The sequence below is a fragment of the Pezoporus flaviventris genome, unplaced genomic scaffold (assembly GCF_033815535.1).
Source record: "Pezoporus flaviventris isolate CSIRO_AGI_PZ_B2104156 unplaced genomic scaffold, CSIRO_AGI_Pfla_v1 ptg000036l, whole genome shotgun sequence".
Lineage (NCBI taxonomy): Eukaryota > Metazoa > Chordata > Aves > Psittaciformes > Psittacidae > Pezoporus > Pezoporus flaviventris.
In genome coordinates this window covers 43696653-43715176 of record NW_026892584.1, presented here as the reverse complement: position 1 = coordinate 43715176, position 18524 = coordinate 43696653, and the positions used below count along the sequence as shown (strand labels likewise).

The 18524-nt window shown below is 42.4% G+C and overlaps 1 protein-coding gene across 4 annotated transcripts in view; it reads left to right on the top strand.

Annotated features, from left to right (window-relative positions):
- Positions 1 to 9333, top strand: part of BRF1 (BRF1 RNA polymerase III transcription initiation factor subunit) — a 176123-nt gene extending 166790 nt beyond the window's left edge. For all 4 annotated transcript variants that reach the window (XM_061464171.1, XM_061464169.1, XM_061464170.1 and 1 more), the window contains 3 exons: positions 1009 to 1060; positions 4561 to 4729; positions 6955 to 9333. In XM_061464171.1, the coding sequence (XP_061320155.1) occupies positions 1009 to 1060; positions 4561 to 4729; positions 6955 to 6992 (259 nt within the window). In that variant the 3' untranslated portion in view covers positions 6993 to 9333. The remainder of the gene's footprint in view (positions 1 to 1008; positions 1061 to 4560; positions 4730 to 6954) is intronic.
- The last annotated feature ends 9191 nt before the right edge of the window (positions 9334 to 18524 follow it).

Sequence of the window (18524 nt, the reverse complement as noted above, 5' to 3'; positions counted from 1 at the left end):
TTTCCTCCTGCTGATTATTTGAAGTAGATAAGAAGGAAGACAACCAGTAACTGTGTGTGAACAGGGAGGAATGACTAATAGAAAAATGAGAGGAAAGATACTGTTTATCATAAAAGACTCTACCTCTGGAGACATAAATTGATATTCATTAAGTTGTTTGCCTAGACTTAGTTAAAAGACATACTTGAAAAGCTGTCTGAACAGTGTTTCAGTAGAAAGCAAGTCATTCTCTTCATGACTAGATACATATCGATGAAGAGAAAAGACCAGAAAGCAGCACTAAATGATGGATTGAGAGCAGCCTTCATGGCAGTAAGGAGACAACAGGTTATGAAATGTTTTTCAGAAAGAACAATATTTAACACTTAACTGTAAAGTAATACTGATCTGTCTTTCCTCCCCGTATATGCAGGTTTTTTTCATATGCAACATTTTTCAAAATGTTTATGTTGAGGTTTTGTCATTTCTCATACAAAGTATGCAGGTTGCCCTTCATTTTAATGGTGATTTCTGTAGCCGGAAGTATAATTTTGCCTGTGATTATTTTGATACCCTGGATGTATAATCTTATTGGGTATCCTGTATATATCATCAATCACAGGGAAACAGTTGCAGAGTGGTGCCGGGCATTTCAGAATGTAGTTTGCTTTTACCATGGCTGTGTTCTTCCGAAAAAATCAGTTGTCTTTTGACTTTTGTAACATGACATCTATTTCAAAGACCTTCAGGATGGGCTCAGGCTGCAGTTTGAGATGAGATTTCGCTACTGTGCTTGTTGACTGGCATCTTTTCTTATTATCTGGAACTGGGGCAGATGCTTACAAGGGAATGTGTGTATTAATTATTGTGGAATCTGTGGCTATCCACTCTTTATATCTTTAAAAAAGTAATTGCACAACATAAAACTGGCAAAGTGCTTTCACTGTCTGGAGAGTGAATACTCTGTCAAACTCTTGTGCATGTTATAACTTTTCTGATGTTCACCATTTTGTATTTCCTTGTTTGCAGATTAAGACCCTTGATTTCAACACAGCTCGCTAAAAAGGCTGCCACTGAAGAGGTAAGTAGAGTCCAGCACTTCTAGTATAGCAGTTGGAGTCTGGAAATTCTCACAACCTAGCTCTGGTTATGTGCTACATAAGGGCAAAAGAAGTGAGTCTTGCTTCTCTGATCAGACTGGGAGCTGGTTACTGCAAACACTGCAAGCTAAGGTTGCCTGTTTTCTAACCAAGATACGCCCTTTCTTACCCGTCAGTAACATTAGCACAGCCTCATAATACCTGGTTAGACAGTGAAAAAACCTCACTGCAAGCATCTAAAAAGGTATATATCAAACCGGCGAGTAGGAAAGGGCAGAGCTCGTGCCTGTTTCTCAGCACTTAGATGGTCCCCGCAGAGAAGGGGGATGATGCAAAACATCGCTTCTGTTCAGCCGGCGACGGCCCAAGGGAAGGGCTGGGCTTCTGTAGGAGGCCAGTGAGGAAACACAAAGTGACAGCTTACAGCATGGCTTACTCCTTGGCTGGTTTGTTTGTTTAGTTTGAAAATATAATAGTGCCATAGAAAAGTTAGAGCTAGTAACTGGCCGCCACCAGAAACCCTCTATGGATGGCTTTGTGCACTTGCATTTTCTCCTGAAGAGATCTTGATTATTATCAGTCATAGTGGTAACTGCTTTCTTTCACTAATATTTTGACACTGTACAGAGTAGACATAAGCATTTTGTGTATGATAAAATAACTGTCTACTCTGTATCTAAAATTCTGCTCCTAATAAAACAAAGATATTTCTCCTACTTTTTCCCCATGAACATGTGACACTGACACCCTTTTGAAAGTGAACCTTGGGGAGTTTAACATGCTTTGCCAGTGGTCCATCCATCCGTAAATATATGTGCAAACCTCAAGTCCAGGATGTCTGGAAGTGAATTCAGGAAGTTCTGTTTAAAGGCATTATTTGACTGCCTTATTTTTGAAATTACTAAAACCCATTGATTTTCAGAAGCGGTTTGATATCCTGCCTGGGGAAATACATTTTCACTTCTTATGCTATGCTCATTAGAAAACTCTGCACATTTTCAGAAGTATAGCTGTCTGGAAGTGGACATGATAATTAGAAGAAGGTCACATTTTAATTAGCATGGTGCAATTTTAAAAAATAATGACTCAATTGTAGCTCCTTTATATTCACCCACTTTTTCAGAGCAGATGGATACTTTTAAGCATATAAATTGATACATATTATGATGCTGATTCGTCTCAAACTGTTGTGTCTATTTTTGTTTATACTGAAAACCTAGATAAGACTCAATTTGATCACTCTAGAGACAAAAGCAGCGGTAGGAAATATAAAATAAACTGGAGGGAAGTGCCTCTAAATAATATGATTAATTTGAGCATTAAAAAATCATGAAAACCTGTCTTTGAGTGGTCTGAATGTCTAAATACTTGATTTTCTATTAAAATTAATGGGTGTCTTTTGCCCTATTAATGAGCTATTGGAACAAACCCTTAGGTGACTTTGAAAAACTTGGGCAGATTCTTTAGGTTGACTGTCATGGTATACGACACATTCAGGTACTGCTTTGATGTTTGAATAATTAGACTATCAAATTTCTGGTACAGGGATTTTCTCTTGTGGTGTGCCTCTGAAGTGCCTGGAGTTACAGGGATTCTGGGAGTTACTGCATCCTGAGTAAATACATTTATTTATAAATAAATAAAAATACATTAACAACACCAAATCAGAGCTTACTGCTAATGGAACTGCAGAAGATGCAGCAGTACGCAGTTCCATACTGTAATTTAAAGCCTAAAGTACTGTAGGACTATTCTTGTGGTGGGGACCAGAGGAGTTGGGGTTTCCTGATCTCCTTTGGACCACTGATTCTGAGGAGCACCTCACCACTGTTCTTCCCAAGGAAGCAGTCCTGGTCATCTCCTTCCTTCCTAGTAGAGGAGATGACTCTCAGTGCTGGTAACTGCTGAGTAGTGACAGGTATGTTAAGTATTCTCTTCTCAAAATTACGTACATGACGAAACGGTGTTAATGGTTAATCTTCAGTTTCCTTCAAGTTGCCATTAATGGGGTGTTCTTTTGGGTCACAGGCTGTAGTGTAGTGTCCAAGTACAGAACAGTTGTGAAAAGTACAGTGTTACAAAGCTGATGGAGATGAAGAATCACAGAATCATAGAATACCAGCTTGGAAGGGACCTCAAGGATGATCTGGTTCAACTTTTCCTGAAAAAGCATGCCCTAGGCTAAATGTCCCAGCACCCTGTCCAGTTGAGTCTTGAAAGTGTCCAACACTGAGGAATCCAGCACTTCCCGGGGGAGATTATTGCAATGGCTGATGGTTCTCATCGTGAAAAATTTTCCTCGTGTTCAACGGGAATCTTCCTGGGAGTAACCTGTGCCCATTACCCCTCGTCTTTTCTATGTGACTCCTTGTAAAAAGGGAGTCTCCATCTTCTTTGTAGCCACCCTTTAAATACTGGAACATGGTGATAAGGTCTCCCTTGAGCCTTTTCTCAAGGCTGAACAAGCTTAGCTCCTTTATCCTTTCCTGACATGGTTTCCCAGTCCTTTGATCATCTTTGTGGTCCTTCTCTGTCTACAATTTTGTTTGTATAGCAGGGACCAAAGCTCCTGTGGTAATTCTTCCCTGGATGAGAGAGGGAGATACAGCCCTAGAGTGAGCCCACTGTAGAAGTGAGAACTTCAGGGACCAGAGCCTGGGCTGTACTGGGGCAGACTGTGTTGCTGCTTCGTGCCCCATTCCCAGATCTGTCATTAATGAACCAGAGCCAATATTACTTTCTCCTAGTTCACCTCTGATTCCTTGCAGTGTTGCCTCTTTTCACCCTCCCTGCTGTGTCCTGCCTAACCTTGGAACAGCTAACTGGGCAGGTACACATACCAAATGGGTCCCGTTAATAATCAATTCCCAAGTTAGTCTTTGGAGATCATTATTCTGATGAATTTCATAGGTAATGTTACTGGTGCTGGTGTGTATTATCAATCTAGTGCTCTGCCATGATGTTAAGTGCTGTTTGTTCCATATCTCATTGTGACTTGAAATAAAACCAACCCAAGAGCTGTCAAAACCAATACGTACCGTTTTTTTTTTCTCTGATTTGAAGGGTACATTTTTGCTATCATTAAAGTATCAGTAATATTGTTATTGTGTGATAGGCCTGATGTGAGTCAAGCACAATGAGGAAAAGGTTGTAAGTTTTTACCTAGAGCTCTACTGAGGAGCCTTCACTCCCAGATTTCTCCTTACCTTGTGCTTGCAAGAGGATCCTAGTTCTGCTGTTACCGTCTCTGAATATTTCGGTTACCTGGCTATGAATTCTGTGAAAACTGGATTTTTGTGCCTGACTTTCATTTAGGCAATGTTTCTTTGAGCAAGTTCCATGTCTGCTAGAACAGCTAAGCCTCTAGCACTGTACATGGGCTTCCAGGTCTCCTGTCCTATCATTTGGAAGCTGCCAAAGTTTTATACAAATACTGAACAAAAGGAAGGGCTGCTCTACTGTCCCTTTCCCTTTTTTGCAGGTGACTTTTCCAAGTGCACAAGCAGAAGCCCCTGGCTTAGAAAAAGCAGCAGCTGTGCTAGTGGAGAGTGGCCCAGTAGCTTACAACCCTGATGAAGAGGTGGAAGAGGAAGAAATAGAAGATGATGATGATCACTGCATGAGTGCCTTGCAGTTAATGGGAGGAAATGGTAAACTGCTGCCTAAATTATCATCTACTGATGCTGTGGGGTTTGTTGTTTCAGAGCTGAGGACAGACAGGTTTTCCCTGCTTGTCCCTGTTCTCTGGCATCTCATCCTGTGCAGAGCTATGGACACATTTCCAGCATTGCCCATTCCTGTGGGAAAGCCTGGAGTCACCTTTGTCCAAAACCTGACCTTCTTAGAGACTGTTCCTGAGAAAACTTTGCTTCTTGAGCTTTAAGCTAAGAGGATTTCTCAGAAACAAACTGATGTTATACACATTTTTCTGAAGTAGGTTTATTAACATGGATCTGAGGATTTATGGGATCAGTGACCCTTCCATTAGCAGTGCTTGGGGCTCGTTGCCTCCCAAGCGATGCTGTCATGCTCCTGCCTCCTTCCTCAGCTAGGGCTGCAGCAACATCCAGTTGTCCCTGAGCCCTGGGTACATGGCTGTCCAGCTCAAAACAGAATGAATGGTCCCACTCCACTTCTGGGGAAAGTGTTAGGAGGAAGTAGTTCTTCACCAAGTACAGAAGTCACATTGATAGCATACGACATGCTGTATGGTACACAGATGTGTGCTAATTTCTTTGGGTTACCCAAAAAAGCCACTCATTTAATTTAGGTTTCTTTGGTGGCAGGAAAAAGCAGGGTTTTTTCCTAACCGGACACATCCACATTTATACTTTATTAAAAACTTCCCTATAGGAACTTAAGCTTTGAAAATACACAGAAATATTTTTTTAAGTGAGAGCTGCCAATTACGGGTTGTGAAAAACAAGATGAGAGTAAGTTTCCTACTGAAATGTTATTTATTGCAAAAATCTTTCCAGTGCTATAAATTTAGTGTTCATGGACAATATGTATACATTTCACGAGAGTGTCTGTTGCTTTTAAATTGATTTCTCTACTGGAAAATAGTTGCTGAACTGTAGGAAAAACAGTTTGTTGCCTGCATTTATTATTACAATAATGTTCCCAAGAAAAGGCACCAGTGTGGGGGAGGGTGGGTCCATGTTTATTAATAACCCCCCCACAAAAATAGAATAAAGGTCACTGAGCTTTTTTTTCTTTGTAAATGTTACTATCTTTAAACCATTCTGAGAACATTCCACTGCTCCCTGTCTGGTCTGGACAACAGCTGAAAAGTCAGAGTTAAAAAACAATAAAAATGAAAAGAAAAAGAAAGGAATATTCCCAACATTGAGACACAGGTGTGCAGAGCTATCAGCAAAACAAATAGCTCTTTTCTAAGTGCTTTCATCATAGATTTTAGACCTGTCTGCCTGGAATAACTGCAGGATTTACAGACGGTGAGCTTCACCCATTCTACTCAAATTATTACAAATTACATTTAACTCTGCTTCTGAGCATTTGCTTCCCTCTTTGGATGAGATGTTGGTTGCACTGTATTGATTTTGGAATATAAAGGTTAACTTTAATGAATACTCATATGTAATGGCTATCCACAGGTTAGACTGTGCAACAGAAAATACCTGATTCGCTGCCTTCAGAATCATAGCACACAGAAGGCAAATTGGTGCGTTAGAAACACACAGTCTTACCTTCTGACACACACATCACACAGTCTCTGCACTCAGCATTGTTTAAGAAAACAAAACTGGATAAAAAAAATCTAGGCAAAATTTTAAGCTGCTCCTCTAGGAGTAAGTAGATACTGGAGATCTGAGTCAGATGCGTTGGTCAGGATTTGTGGCACGCCTCCTTTGGTGTTGATGGGAACTCTGAGCTATCTCTGAACCCTTGCAGTTTCAGCTTATGAATTCATGAATAATGTAAACAAGTCAGCTTTTTTCTTGGTGGCTATGTCTAGTGAGGACCGTGCCTACTTGTAAATGTATGCTGCCGCTTATCAGCCACCGTGTTCCAAATTACTTGTGACAATCAGGCTTGATCAGCTTAACCTCCAAATTAAACCAAATATTTCATTTGTCCATGTGTCAAGTATTCCTAAATGAGGCCCCAGTGACAAGTCAGAAGAGATATTTGTACATACATGCTTACAAATAACTTTATTTCATTGAGGGAAGTACATGCACAAACTTTATTTAGCCCTAAGAAAATAACATGATTTTTTTAAAATGCTTGCTTAAGACAAAACTTACCATCTAGTTAAACAGTGGAAAAACAACCTGAAAGTAGCAATACTTCTGTTGTATCTAGCTGGAATATTGTATCTTTTATATGCCTTTGTCTTTGTATATTTCAGATTATGGCTGTGATGTGGATGATGATGATGGCTATTAGTTCCATTTACTTCCAAAGGACATGGACTATGTCTTGTTCCCAGCAAATCTTCAGTCTTCAAACTGTATGAGTTTAATTAGGTTTCTCTATATGAAAGAAGCTTTCTATGGTCAGCAAATGTAATCGAACAATCCTTACTTTTGTAAGTGAATTTTAGGTTGCCATTGACTCTGGTCAGTTTACCTTGACCTGTAACCCAGCAACAGTGTTTGGGTTTGTACTTGAATTTTTCTTTATGTGGTGGATCATAGTTTCAGAATGAAGGGATTAATGTTTCCAGAGAACAAAAGAAAAAAGCCAAAACAGACTGCGTATAAAGCATGTGTGGCTGAAAGCAACACATCTCTTATTTATGTGACTGTGCTTTTAGGCATGCTGTTGAAGGGGAGCAGATTGAAGGACAGATAGGACGGGTAAAAAGGAGAAGTGTGCCTGTTGATTATTTCAGTACAGTAGCATTAGTTGTTTCATAATGCTGCAACTGAAAGAAAGAAAACATTTCCAGCGTGTATTGTGAACATGACCCTGTTATTGTATACAAGCTTCCTTACCCAAGTCTATCAGAAAGTAATGACAGGTTATATGTTTGCGATGCAGTATTGTTTCTTTGAAATTAAGTAAATACTTCTTTGTACTAATCAAGTAATAGATTTCTTAAAAGGACGACAATAGGAGACAATGTTGGCAGTGAAGAATCATTTTCCACTGTCCCATGTGGGAGGAGGGAGAAGACCTGCGTGAGGCAAGAAGTGTAGAGGGCAGGCAGGCAACAATGCTATGCTCACATGCCTTTGCTGGGCATTCCTAGCAACAGCCAGGTCTTCTTGTGGCTGGTATTGCTGCAGGACAGTCACTCTGACCATCTCTATGTAGCTATTCTTGTCCAACTGAGTTGGAATGGCGGTCTGCTCCCCGGAGCTGCCTGTCTCTAAAACTGGCTGAAGGAAAGAGAAAGCTGATCTTTTTAATAAATAAGCTAGCATCTGCTTTGGCCCAATTTAATTTAATTAATTTATTTCACTTTCTCTGGGTAAATTAAAGGTCACCATGCAGCAATCTGACTTTCATGGCTCAAATCCCACCCTGGAACAGTCGCTGCTACTTGAGTAATGCAGTAATGGAGCAGTAATGCTCCAGCCCTGTGCTCCCCAAAATGGCAACAGGCAGGTCCTTCTCTTTCAGATCCATCAGCTCTCCCAGTGCAGTTAGACTGGGGATCAGGGACGGAGCCCTTATTGTCAGATCCCACCCTGTTGTCTCTGACTTGCCCTTTCCTGGCACTGCTCGGTCCGAGGCTCTTGGCTCAGTGGGGGTTGCACTGCACTCTGGATCACAGTATTGATGACTGCAGCTGCGGTACCCAAAATGTTTTCATCTCTTTCCCTTGTCTAGTGACAGTCATAAAAAACTTTAGCACTGCAGGCTGGTCTTACACCAGGTAAAGATGGATATTTGTCTTACCAATGTGGTTTCTCTTAAGCTGTCTCTCCTGGTCAAGTCGTCTTTCCTACCCTTTTTGAGGAGTGTTCATCACTAAAGCACCATCCATCCTCATGCTGCAGAGGGTGAATCATGGGAGGAAGAGAAGCTGCCTTAGGAAGAAGCTCTGTAGCTATTATCAGCCAGAGTGATGATGCTGCTCATACCTGTGGTCATCAGCAAAGAGGGGGGAAGGGCCAAAAGGCCTTCCATACTTCTCCATCTCAGTAGCATGCATAAGAGGGATCATGTAGATCATGTAAGTAGAGCGAGTGCTCTTTTTAGGAGCGGACTTGATATTATTTGCCTGGTAAATGTAGTTTTTTGGGTAGGTTGTATCTGATAGGTATTTTTGAGCCCTGTATAGGAGTATTTCCAGAATAACTTCTTAAAAGCAGAATTCAGTAACGCAAATGATGTAATGAAGCTAATGGGAAGAAGAGCTTTTCCGAACCAGATGCCAGTTGCTTAGTTTGCAGCACTTCAGTGGAAAGAAGATATTCCATATAACTCTTAGAGGAAAAGCTGGTATTTTCCCAAAAGCCTATAGATTTTTTTCTGATACTTTATAAATACTGCACAAAAAATAATATTGAGGGTATAAACCTTTCTACCTCTCTTTTATCTACACCACAAATTAAAAATCATGCTATAAGCAGATTTTTAAAAGTAGTTTGTTTTATCAAAGTTTGTGCTCTGCAAGTCTTCGGAACAGTTGACTTTGAGCATTTGGGTTTGGATTATTCTGCCAATAGCATTACAACAAATACCCATAGTCTCAGTATATTCTCAAAGCTGGGTTTTATTCCAAGGTACACATTATTCTCTATGCAGGAAATAAACATGCATAAATAAACATGTGTATCACAGTATCACAGTATGTTAGAGATTGGAAGTGACCTCGAAAGATCATCTAGTCCAATCCCCCTGCCGGAGCAGGAACACCTAGATAATGTTACACAGGAATGCTTCCAGGCGGGTTTTGAATGTCTCCAGGGAAGGAGACTCCACAACCTCCCTGGGCAGCCTGTTCCAGTGTTCCGTCACCCTCACTGAGAAGAAGTTTCTTCTCAAGTTTAAGTGGAACCTCTTGTGTTCCAGTTTGTACCCATTACCCCTTGTCCTATCATTGTTTGCCACTGAGTAGAGCCTGGCTCCATCCTCGTGACACTCCCCCTTTATATATTTATAGACACTAATAAGGTCACCCCTCAGTCTCCTCTTCTCCAAACTATAGAGACCCAGCTCCCTCAGTCTTTCCTCATAAGGGAGATGTTCCACACCCCTAATCATCTTCGTTGCCCTGCGCTGGACTCTCTCCAGCAGCTCCCTGTCCTTCTTGAACTGAGGGGCCCAGAACTGGACACAATATTCCAGATGCGGTCTCACCAGGGCAGAGTAGAGGGGAAGGAGGACCTCTCTCGACCTACTAACCACCGCCCTTCTAATACACCCCAGGATGCCATTGGCCTTCTTAGCCACAAGGGCACAGTGTTGGCTCATGGTCATCCTGTCGTCCACTAGGACCCCCAGGTCCCTCTCCCCTACACTGCTCTCTAACAGGTCATTCCCCAACCTATACTGGAACCTGGGGTTGTTCCTGCCCAGATGCAGGACTCTACACTTTCCCTTGTTATATTTCATCAAGTTACTCCCTGCCCAACTCTCCAGCCTGTCCAGGTCTCGCTGGATGGCAGCACAGCCTTCTGGCGTGTCAGCCACTCCTCCCAGCTTAGTGTCATCAGCAAACTTGCTGATAGTACACTCAATTCCCTCATCTAAATCATTGATGAATATATTAAATAATACCGGTCCCAGTACTGACCCTTGAGGCACTCCACTAGTTACAGGCCTCCAACTAGACTCAGCCCCATAGACTACAACTCTCTGGCTTCTCTCCTTCAGCCAGTTCGCAGTCCACCTCACTACCTGATCATCCAGTCCACACTTCCTCATTTTAGCCGTGAGGATGCTGTGGGAGACTGTGTCGAATGCTTTGCTGAGGTCAAGGTAGACCACATCCACCGCTCTGAGACCACATCCACCGCTCTGATGTGTATGACTCATGGAGGTCCAGTGCTATTCTCAAATGCAAGATGTTGGCTCTTAAAGGAACCACCACAATAAATTCTTTATTGCTGAGGGTCTTTCCTCCTGTCTTCCGTGTAGATTTTCATCGGTTTGTTCCCTCTAAAGGATGCTAACCCTGCTGCCAGTGTGGTGATGTTATGTGCAGGAGCCCAGAGTCCACCCAAATAGCTGCTGCTAGGAGATTATAATTGCAGTAGCACGCTGTGTTTCTAAGAACACAGTTTCTTGCACTGGAAGTAGAGGATTGCAGGTTTTGAATGGTCTCATCTGATTTGATTAGGAACGGCTATCATATGGTCTGCTAGAAGCCACTTGGAGAGCAGAAAAAAAAAGACCTACAATTCCATAGCATCTCAGTATTGCTGGCATGGTTTCTGTACAGGAGTTCTAAAGGAAAAGCCATGGTAATCACACAGGCAGACTTCACTCCGAGTATTGTAAAGCTTCTTAAGCGATAGTGGTTATGTACATTTTTAATTTATTGGTGACTTACCAGGATTTTTATAATGTTCATTCCTTCTTGATTTAACTAAGCTCAGGAAATGTATACAGATTAGAACACGCTAGTTTCTGTTTTTATAACTAGTCATTAAAATGTAAAAAGATTAACACTGCATTAACTCTGTTTACTACTGTTGAGGTATCTGGACAATTTTGTTGCATATAAGTAAGCCTAAATTCACTTGGAGTAATTTGGACCCTGCTTTTCTCAGGATTCTGATTATAATGAAGAGAGCTTATAAGGCTTCAACATCTGTTGTTCCTAGATCTTTGTATTTGAACTCACACAAGCTATATATCATTGGGTTTGTTGCATAAAGCATGTCTGTTGCTGCAAGTCACTTTGTTTTTGACAGGCAAAGCCCTCCAGCAGTTGCATTCAGCTTGTCTGCCATGCAATCTTTTCACATTCTTGCATGGTGGGAGTCAAAAAAAATGACAAAAATAAGGAAAATAATGGGATTCTTCAGTGTGGTGAGTGCATTTTCAGTGTCTTAATCATCTATGACATTTCCTTAAAATCACTGTGTTCGGTACAGCAACTTTTAAATGTTGCCAGACAGCCTTGTCTTGAGGATTAAACATGTTTGTTGAAAAAGTTCTTGCCATCCTGATGGCTTATTTGTATTCTTTGGATTGCATTGAAACTCCAGCCGCAGATGTGTACAGTTAATGTAGAATTTGCCTAATAAATATTCTGTTTCTTAATTTTACGTTGCATTCTTGCATTTGGTTCAGGTAGTGCCAAGGAAATTAAACCTGTTTGATGTAAACATCTGTATTGTCCTTACACAACCACAATATGAGCCATGTTAAGCTTTTTTACTGTAATATATTTGCTGTAAGTAAACAAATAAACCCCTGCAGAATCCATCCTTTATGATGCTCTCCTTCTAAGTTCTGATTTTTCTATCTTCATTGTTATGAACATTTGTTTGTGATTGCTGCATGGTTGGCTTATAGTGGCCAGAATTTATAATTTGGAGGTTTCTTTCATCTGTAAAATGGAAGACATGTCTAATCAGGCAAGTGTTTTTTACAAGATATTGTTCCACTGATAAATGTAGATACCTTCTGTAAACTGCATAACATTAACAAGTCTTTTCCACTGAGCTATATAATTAACTAACTGTGGGAACAATATATAGTGTGTGTGTTTTGTGGAACTCTTCCAGTGCTTGTTTCTGAAAGTTGTGATATCTTGATAAATAAGGTGTGTGCCGAGTTAAAAATCATGTTATTTTATCAGCATCTGGTCGACACAGTTTGGAGGCCAAAATCCGCATCTACCATTTGTGCACATGAGTGTTTGTTTTTTGTACCTGCTTTGATTCCTGCACATGCACTGGGAGCTCACCAGGGGAGAGTCCACACACATACCAGTACAATCGAAGTAGGATTCATGGGTTGACACAGGGTAGAATATAGCTAAAGCAGATGGCTTCAGAACTTTAGCCGTGATTTTCAAGCAAACTAACACCAGGCCACTGGGAAATACTGCTTGATACTGCTGTGTGCTGCATTAAATCAGTAGGGTCTACCGTAAGCTCTGAGGTTTCCAACAGCAAATCAGTGCGATGTGAATCATTGTGTTTTCTTTTTGGACCACCAGGCACTACAAGAAAGACTGAAAAGATTTTGCTGCCTGCAGTAAGATGAAGGATCTTTCCAGTTGTTCATCTTCCCTGTACATTTTATCCTTTTTCAGAGGAGCTGGCTGCACTACATTAATAAAATGCCATCTAAAACACTTTCGGCCAATGTTCTTGGCACTCATGCAAGTGTAGGCTCCCCTAGCCACTTGGCAAGCAAAAGGTCTCTATCAACCCTTGTAGAGCTGCCCAGCTTAGACCCTAAGTGTTGTCACTGCTTGTGGATATAATACCAGTTTGAAAGGGGCTACATCTCAGATGACAGATGATAGTCCATCAATTAGGAGATTACATCTGTCCCAGTCTGCTGCACACATCAGTGGGGACAAGCAGCTATATTGATACCACTGTGCAGAGAGGTAGTTTGGGGGTCCCAAGGGCTGTGTTCAGCCCATGGATCAGTCCCATCCATTAATCCACCTTGACTACTACAGCATGTATGATGCTCAGAAGGAGATAAGCAATTGAGGCCATCTGTGACACCTCAAGTCAAGGTCAGAAATAGGCAGGATAAAGACAAAGCTATTACAGGACTTAGATCAGGTTTGGAAGGAAGGCTATGGCTCTTCCAGTGTCATTGCAAGCCTACTTTCCCAGCCAAGCTTAGCTATCATTAAATTCTTGGGTAGATCTTAGATTGCTTGGAGCATAGGCTACCTTGCCATCCAAGGAAATGTTTTGAGAGGCTTGGGATGTGTGTGTCTACTTTTAAGTTACTCCCTCTACTGCAATAAATTGCAAGGACCTTGCTGGTGATTGCAGCTTTCCTTCTGCAAGGAAGTGAGCGCTGAGCTCAGAGTGCAGAGTGCTCAGCGCTCAGCAGGAGTAAGCAATCACTACTGAAGAGCAGAGATGTTAAGTGAGACAAAAAGAGGAGGAAAGCAGCACAGGCAGGGAATTGTGGTGAAACTTGGAGCATGCAAGCATCGGTTGCTCCAGATGTCAGAGACAGGGATGTCCCTCACCAGAGGTGGAGAAGCAAGTAGCGAACACAGTGGAGGAGACCTGGGCTGGTAAGCTGTGATCTGAAATTCCTCCTCATTTCACTGTGAGACAAGTCTCTGTTTCCTAATACTGCAAAGGAAGGTGTGTGTTTGTGTGTGTGTGAAACTGTATCACATGGCTCCCCATGACATCCCTTACTCTTCACTCTTAACTGCTCACATGGGCATGGTGCCTGACTTGCTCTCCAGCTAGTGACTATAGCTCGCTCACTGCCAGATCCTGCCCAGCAATGACTCAGAAGGCAAAAGGACTGGGACACAGTAGCTCCTGTTCCTGGAAAGAGAGCAAGCAGTTCTGGTACTTGGAGGTTTCACCCATGCCTTTGCTCTGAGTCTGCTTTGCTGTCTCTGATGATCTCACGTCTTGTACAATTTCTTATGGGTAGCTGAAGGAGATGAATATGGAAGCTGAGGGAATCTAGAACCACCAAGGACTTTTGGCAAACTGGCATGGGGCTGCTAAGTCCCCCTTACACGTAGACCCTTACTGCGTATGTTGTCTGCCCTTCTCTGTAACCTGCAATCATTGGTATTTTTGGAAGAGATGGGTGTTGTGAAATAGTTTCTGGAAGTGCTGCTCTCACTTATGTCAGGCACTGTTGCAGATACTGTGAGATCAGTGCAGAAAGCACCAATGTCGCAGCCACAGCAGCATCCAGGACCAGCAAGAAGGAAGTAATGAAGAGAGTCCTTGTATCTGAGGGTGCAACATGTGAGAAAGGACCGAGCTGGGAGCATGGCACAGTCTGGTCTAATTGGAAAGTAGGAGTAACAACTACTTCCCAACCGACGCTGGAGGAGAGCTTTAGGGACAGGAGTGGGTTTTGCTTCTGGATGGCAGCTCATCAAAACCTTGGGTTGCATCCTTGGATGGTGCAGCCATCAGTGCTTTGTGAGACTCAGTCCCATGCCAGAGTCACCCTTATGGGTGGGTGGAAGTCAAACTCGTGGTCACCCCATCTGCCAGCAAAACCAGAAAATGTCTCTAGAGGAAGCAAAGTTACCTGCTGGAATCTCTGCAGTCTGTAATGAATATTTAAGGTGTGAAAAGCTAACAAAATGGAATGGAGTCAGACATGAAAGTGAAATCTGCCTTTTTAAACCTGACAGTGATGTGAGCAAGGACGCAGTGTCTGGGAGCAGTCTGACGAAAAATGTAGAGGCATTTAGGAATTACGGTATTTGTACGAGAAATATTCAAAGGGCTGAGGTCTTCAGTCTCTTTAGTTAGTCAAGGAAGTGAACATTATTGGCTTTCCATTCAAGAGCAGCAGATTGTTGCTGTTCTGTCTTTTTTAATACATGTCCTGTTTTCCCCTTAGTGTATTTCATTATAAAATACAATATTAAAGCTTTAAAAAGTCTTTATTAGCTAGCAGATGGTTTTGCAAGTCATTTTAATGAGATAAAGAAAACTTTAATGGCAGACATTTAAACTTGTGCTTAGACAGACTATTGCCTTTGAAAAAATCTTGGGAATGTTTTCTCCTTGTTTTTGGTGGAGCTTGGCACCAGATTATGTACTCGGAAATAGAAGAGGGTGATTTATGCCGACTGGTTCCTCTCAAGGGTGGTTTTACATCAGTGTAACATTGTCAAGTTCCACAGTCACGCCGTGATTTACAGAGGTGCAAAGGGAGAGGGAAATGTCATTAACTTGCTGCAGTTCAGGAGAAATACTGCATTTGTCGTGTACTTGCCTCATTCCATTGCTGCAGTAAAATTTTTTGGGAAGCTTACAGGCAGCCCTTGCAGGCAGGACAGCAGTGTGCCAACTCCTTGTGGACATCCTTTATGGATATCGGCATCAGCAGCATGTGAGGATAAGAAAAAGGAGATGGGAGAGACCCTGCCTTATGAATCTTGGCTTCCTTCTTCCACCTTTGCTAAATCTCCTGAGGTACAAAATGCTTGTGTTGAAAGCAGGTACGAACATGATTGTCAAAAAAACCTTTTCAGGTCTCAGTGGTTCTTCCATGCCTTTATTTCTCTCTTGAGCAACCAATGCCATGTTGTTTGGAGGTGTGAGCTGTCTCATAAGGAGTATACTCATATCTGGAACACCCAATCCGTGACAGGGGGTTTCTGTCCCTTTAAAAATGTGAGCTTTTGTTTGTGTTTTTTTTTTATGTGAGTGGTTTGCTGACTTTCAGACCTGCTTCCTCTGAGGGTTTGTTTTGGCTGTGCAGGGTCTTGGCCTCGTGGGAGCAGGGAGTGGGGAGTGTGTAGTGATTCATCTGCACAGCCAGAGGATTGACTGTCCCTGCATATATTAAGAGATGAATCATGCTTCACAAAAGCAATAAAAGATGCTTACTAAATGAGTAATTGCCTGGCTACCTTCTTAGCTGTCCAGCCCTTTGTTCCTCCCGTGGCTGGACTGCTGACCCTGTCACACCTGGCCAAGCTTCAGAGTCAGCTTTTTGCACTGTTGGAGACCTTTGTCCTTCTAGTTTTTCTAGACCTAGCTGATCTAATCTCAGAAGCTATTCTTTCAGATTTGGAAAAGCCTTGCAGCTATGTGTGCTATACAGGTCATTAAGAAAAGCCTTCCCCTTTCTTTCCGGATTGAACACGTAGGATCACCTAAACACCAGTGAGAAGTAACATGCTGTAAGATACCTGGGACCTATAGTGATGGACTTGTTAACAATGACCTCACCGATGTATAGGAGGGAAAATAAGGAATTTTGCTAGGACATTCGCACTCAGCAGAGGAGAATTTCTCTACTTGTGAGCCCTGAGAACCCTAACAGTTGCTTGGAAAAGCTCTGTGAGCTCCCAAGAGTTGACATGGTTTCCTTCTTCTAACAGCAGTGCATTTCCCTGCCCCACTGCTCAGGGGGAGCTTAGGAAGGAGATTGTGATCAACTGCCCTTCAGGATCCCCACAACAAAGGTACCTCTGTATCAAGGGAAGTACCAGCTCTTCATTTTCTCCTCTGCTTTGCAATACTAATATTAATTAGCAAATAGGGGGCATCTGTTGTAATTTTGTCTATGATTCTATGATCTTCACTTGGTGACACACTGGGCTGCCTGTTTCTCTCCGCTGAACATAAAGGAGCTCCTGGTGAGTTGTTGGGACAGTGTCTGCCTTGTAGTCAGCAGGAGTGAGGTGCGGAAATCCCATTCTCACCTCTTTCAGCCTTAGTTTAAGGTCCTGATCCTTCTAAAGAGCAAGATGCTTGAGTACCTCCCGTCTGCTATTAACCAGCTACCACTTGCCACAAAACAAAAGAGCTTTTTTTAAGTTGCACCATAAATATCTTAGATTAATAATTTGTTTATTTGCCACTTTGCAAGAGGCAGGAGGAGCATTTATGAGGCTGCTAAGCAGCGCTTATTGCAGCTAAATTTGGCATTTAAAACATGCTTATGCGACAGGCATCACAAAAACTTCACGGAATGAAGAGAATTCAGAATGTCTGAAGCACGTGTAGGATTAACTGCAGCTGGCCTGTTTGCCCTGCACATTAATTGCTGCTGCTGCTAGCTTCCTTCTCTCATTTCCCACACTGCACTTCTATTACTTAAGTTGTGTCATGTCCTGATGCATGATCATGTTTAATTTGGACTCCATCAATGAAATCTGAAGTTCATGTAGGCCACATCTTAAATGCTATGGACATTCTCCTGTCCCTGGCCCACTCCTGTGGTGCCTGTGTCTGTGTTGTGGCATGGATTCATCAGAACAACCCCAGAGTGCTCTCATCCCTCCAGAAGTGAGTGCTCTATCTGCTTCTGGATCTCTTTTGATCCAGAGTCATGGTGACTGTGAACTTTCTCTACCCCTAAAGCTAAAGTACAAGTCTCTTCGCAGGAAAGCACCTGGGTTACAGTGTCATATGGACCTGGAGATGAAATTCCTGCCCACTACTGTCCCTGAAATCTGTCTGTGCTCTGGCAGCACTGGCATCCACTATAGGGATCACCAGCACTGGTCCCTGATGTTTCACTGAAGGTCAGGACTTGAAGGGTAGAAATGGGAAGGCAGGAGCTCATTAGGGCCCAGGGCTGGCTGCCCTCAAACCCCCACTCAATAGATACACATGGGCATCCATCTAGATGTTTGTGCCAACCACATGTGTTGGAGAAATGCTGCATGGGGAAGGTCATGTGTAAATAAAGTTTCACCTAAAGGATCTCATTGTTTCCAGACACTCCAGTGAGATGGAGAAGGGAAAGGTGAATTTGTGCCCTTCCCTGTGGCAGGGAGTCATTAAGGAGCTAGGCAGATGCATGAAGCTGTAGGAGACACTGGCATCTGAAAATCTCCTTGTTTTAGTAAGCAAAACAAATGTTTTCCTTTAGTAAGGAAACCGAATGAAAGGAGTTCAATTTCTCACGAAACAACTCTCTGGAAGAGCTGTATATCTGATGGTGAGTAGTTTGAGCTGCTGTGTCTGCAGACAGCAGAGGTAGGAGTGATGTCCTGGGATGAGGTAGGTGGGTGCACCTGGAGGAGCCCTGGCTGTGGCTGCAGGGATAGCATCCAAGTTAACCAGAGGCATGGAAGTCTGCAGGGATGTATCCCAGACCTTTGATTCATACAGGAGCTATCATCATCTTGTGCTTTGCTTGCACATGTCTGCTGAGGTTTCAGATATTTCCCTGTTGTCTATGACTGCTCAATACTGCTCATTTTTGTAGGGAAAAAACAGGACTGTTTTCTGAGGACAGACAAATGGCCCCATCCAAGTTGTACAGTGTGTTAATATTTAATTTAAAGTTCATATGTGCATTTGTTCATGAACACATGTTACAGCCTTGTCAAGACTGTCATGTGGGTCTCCCTTGACATGC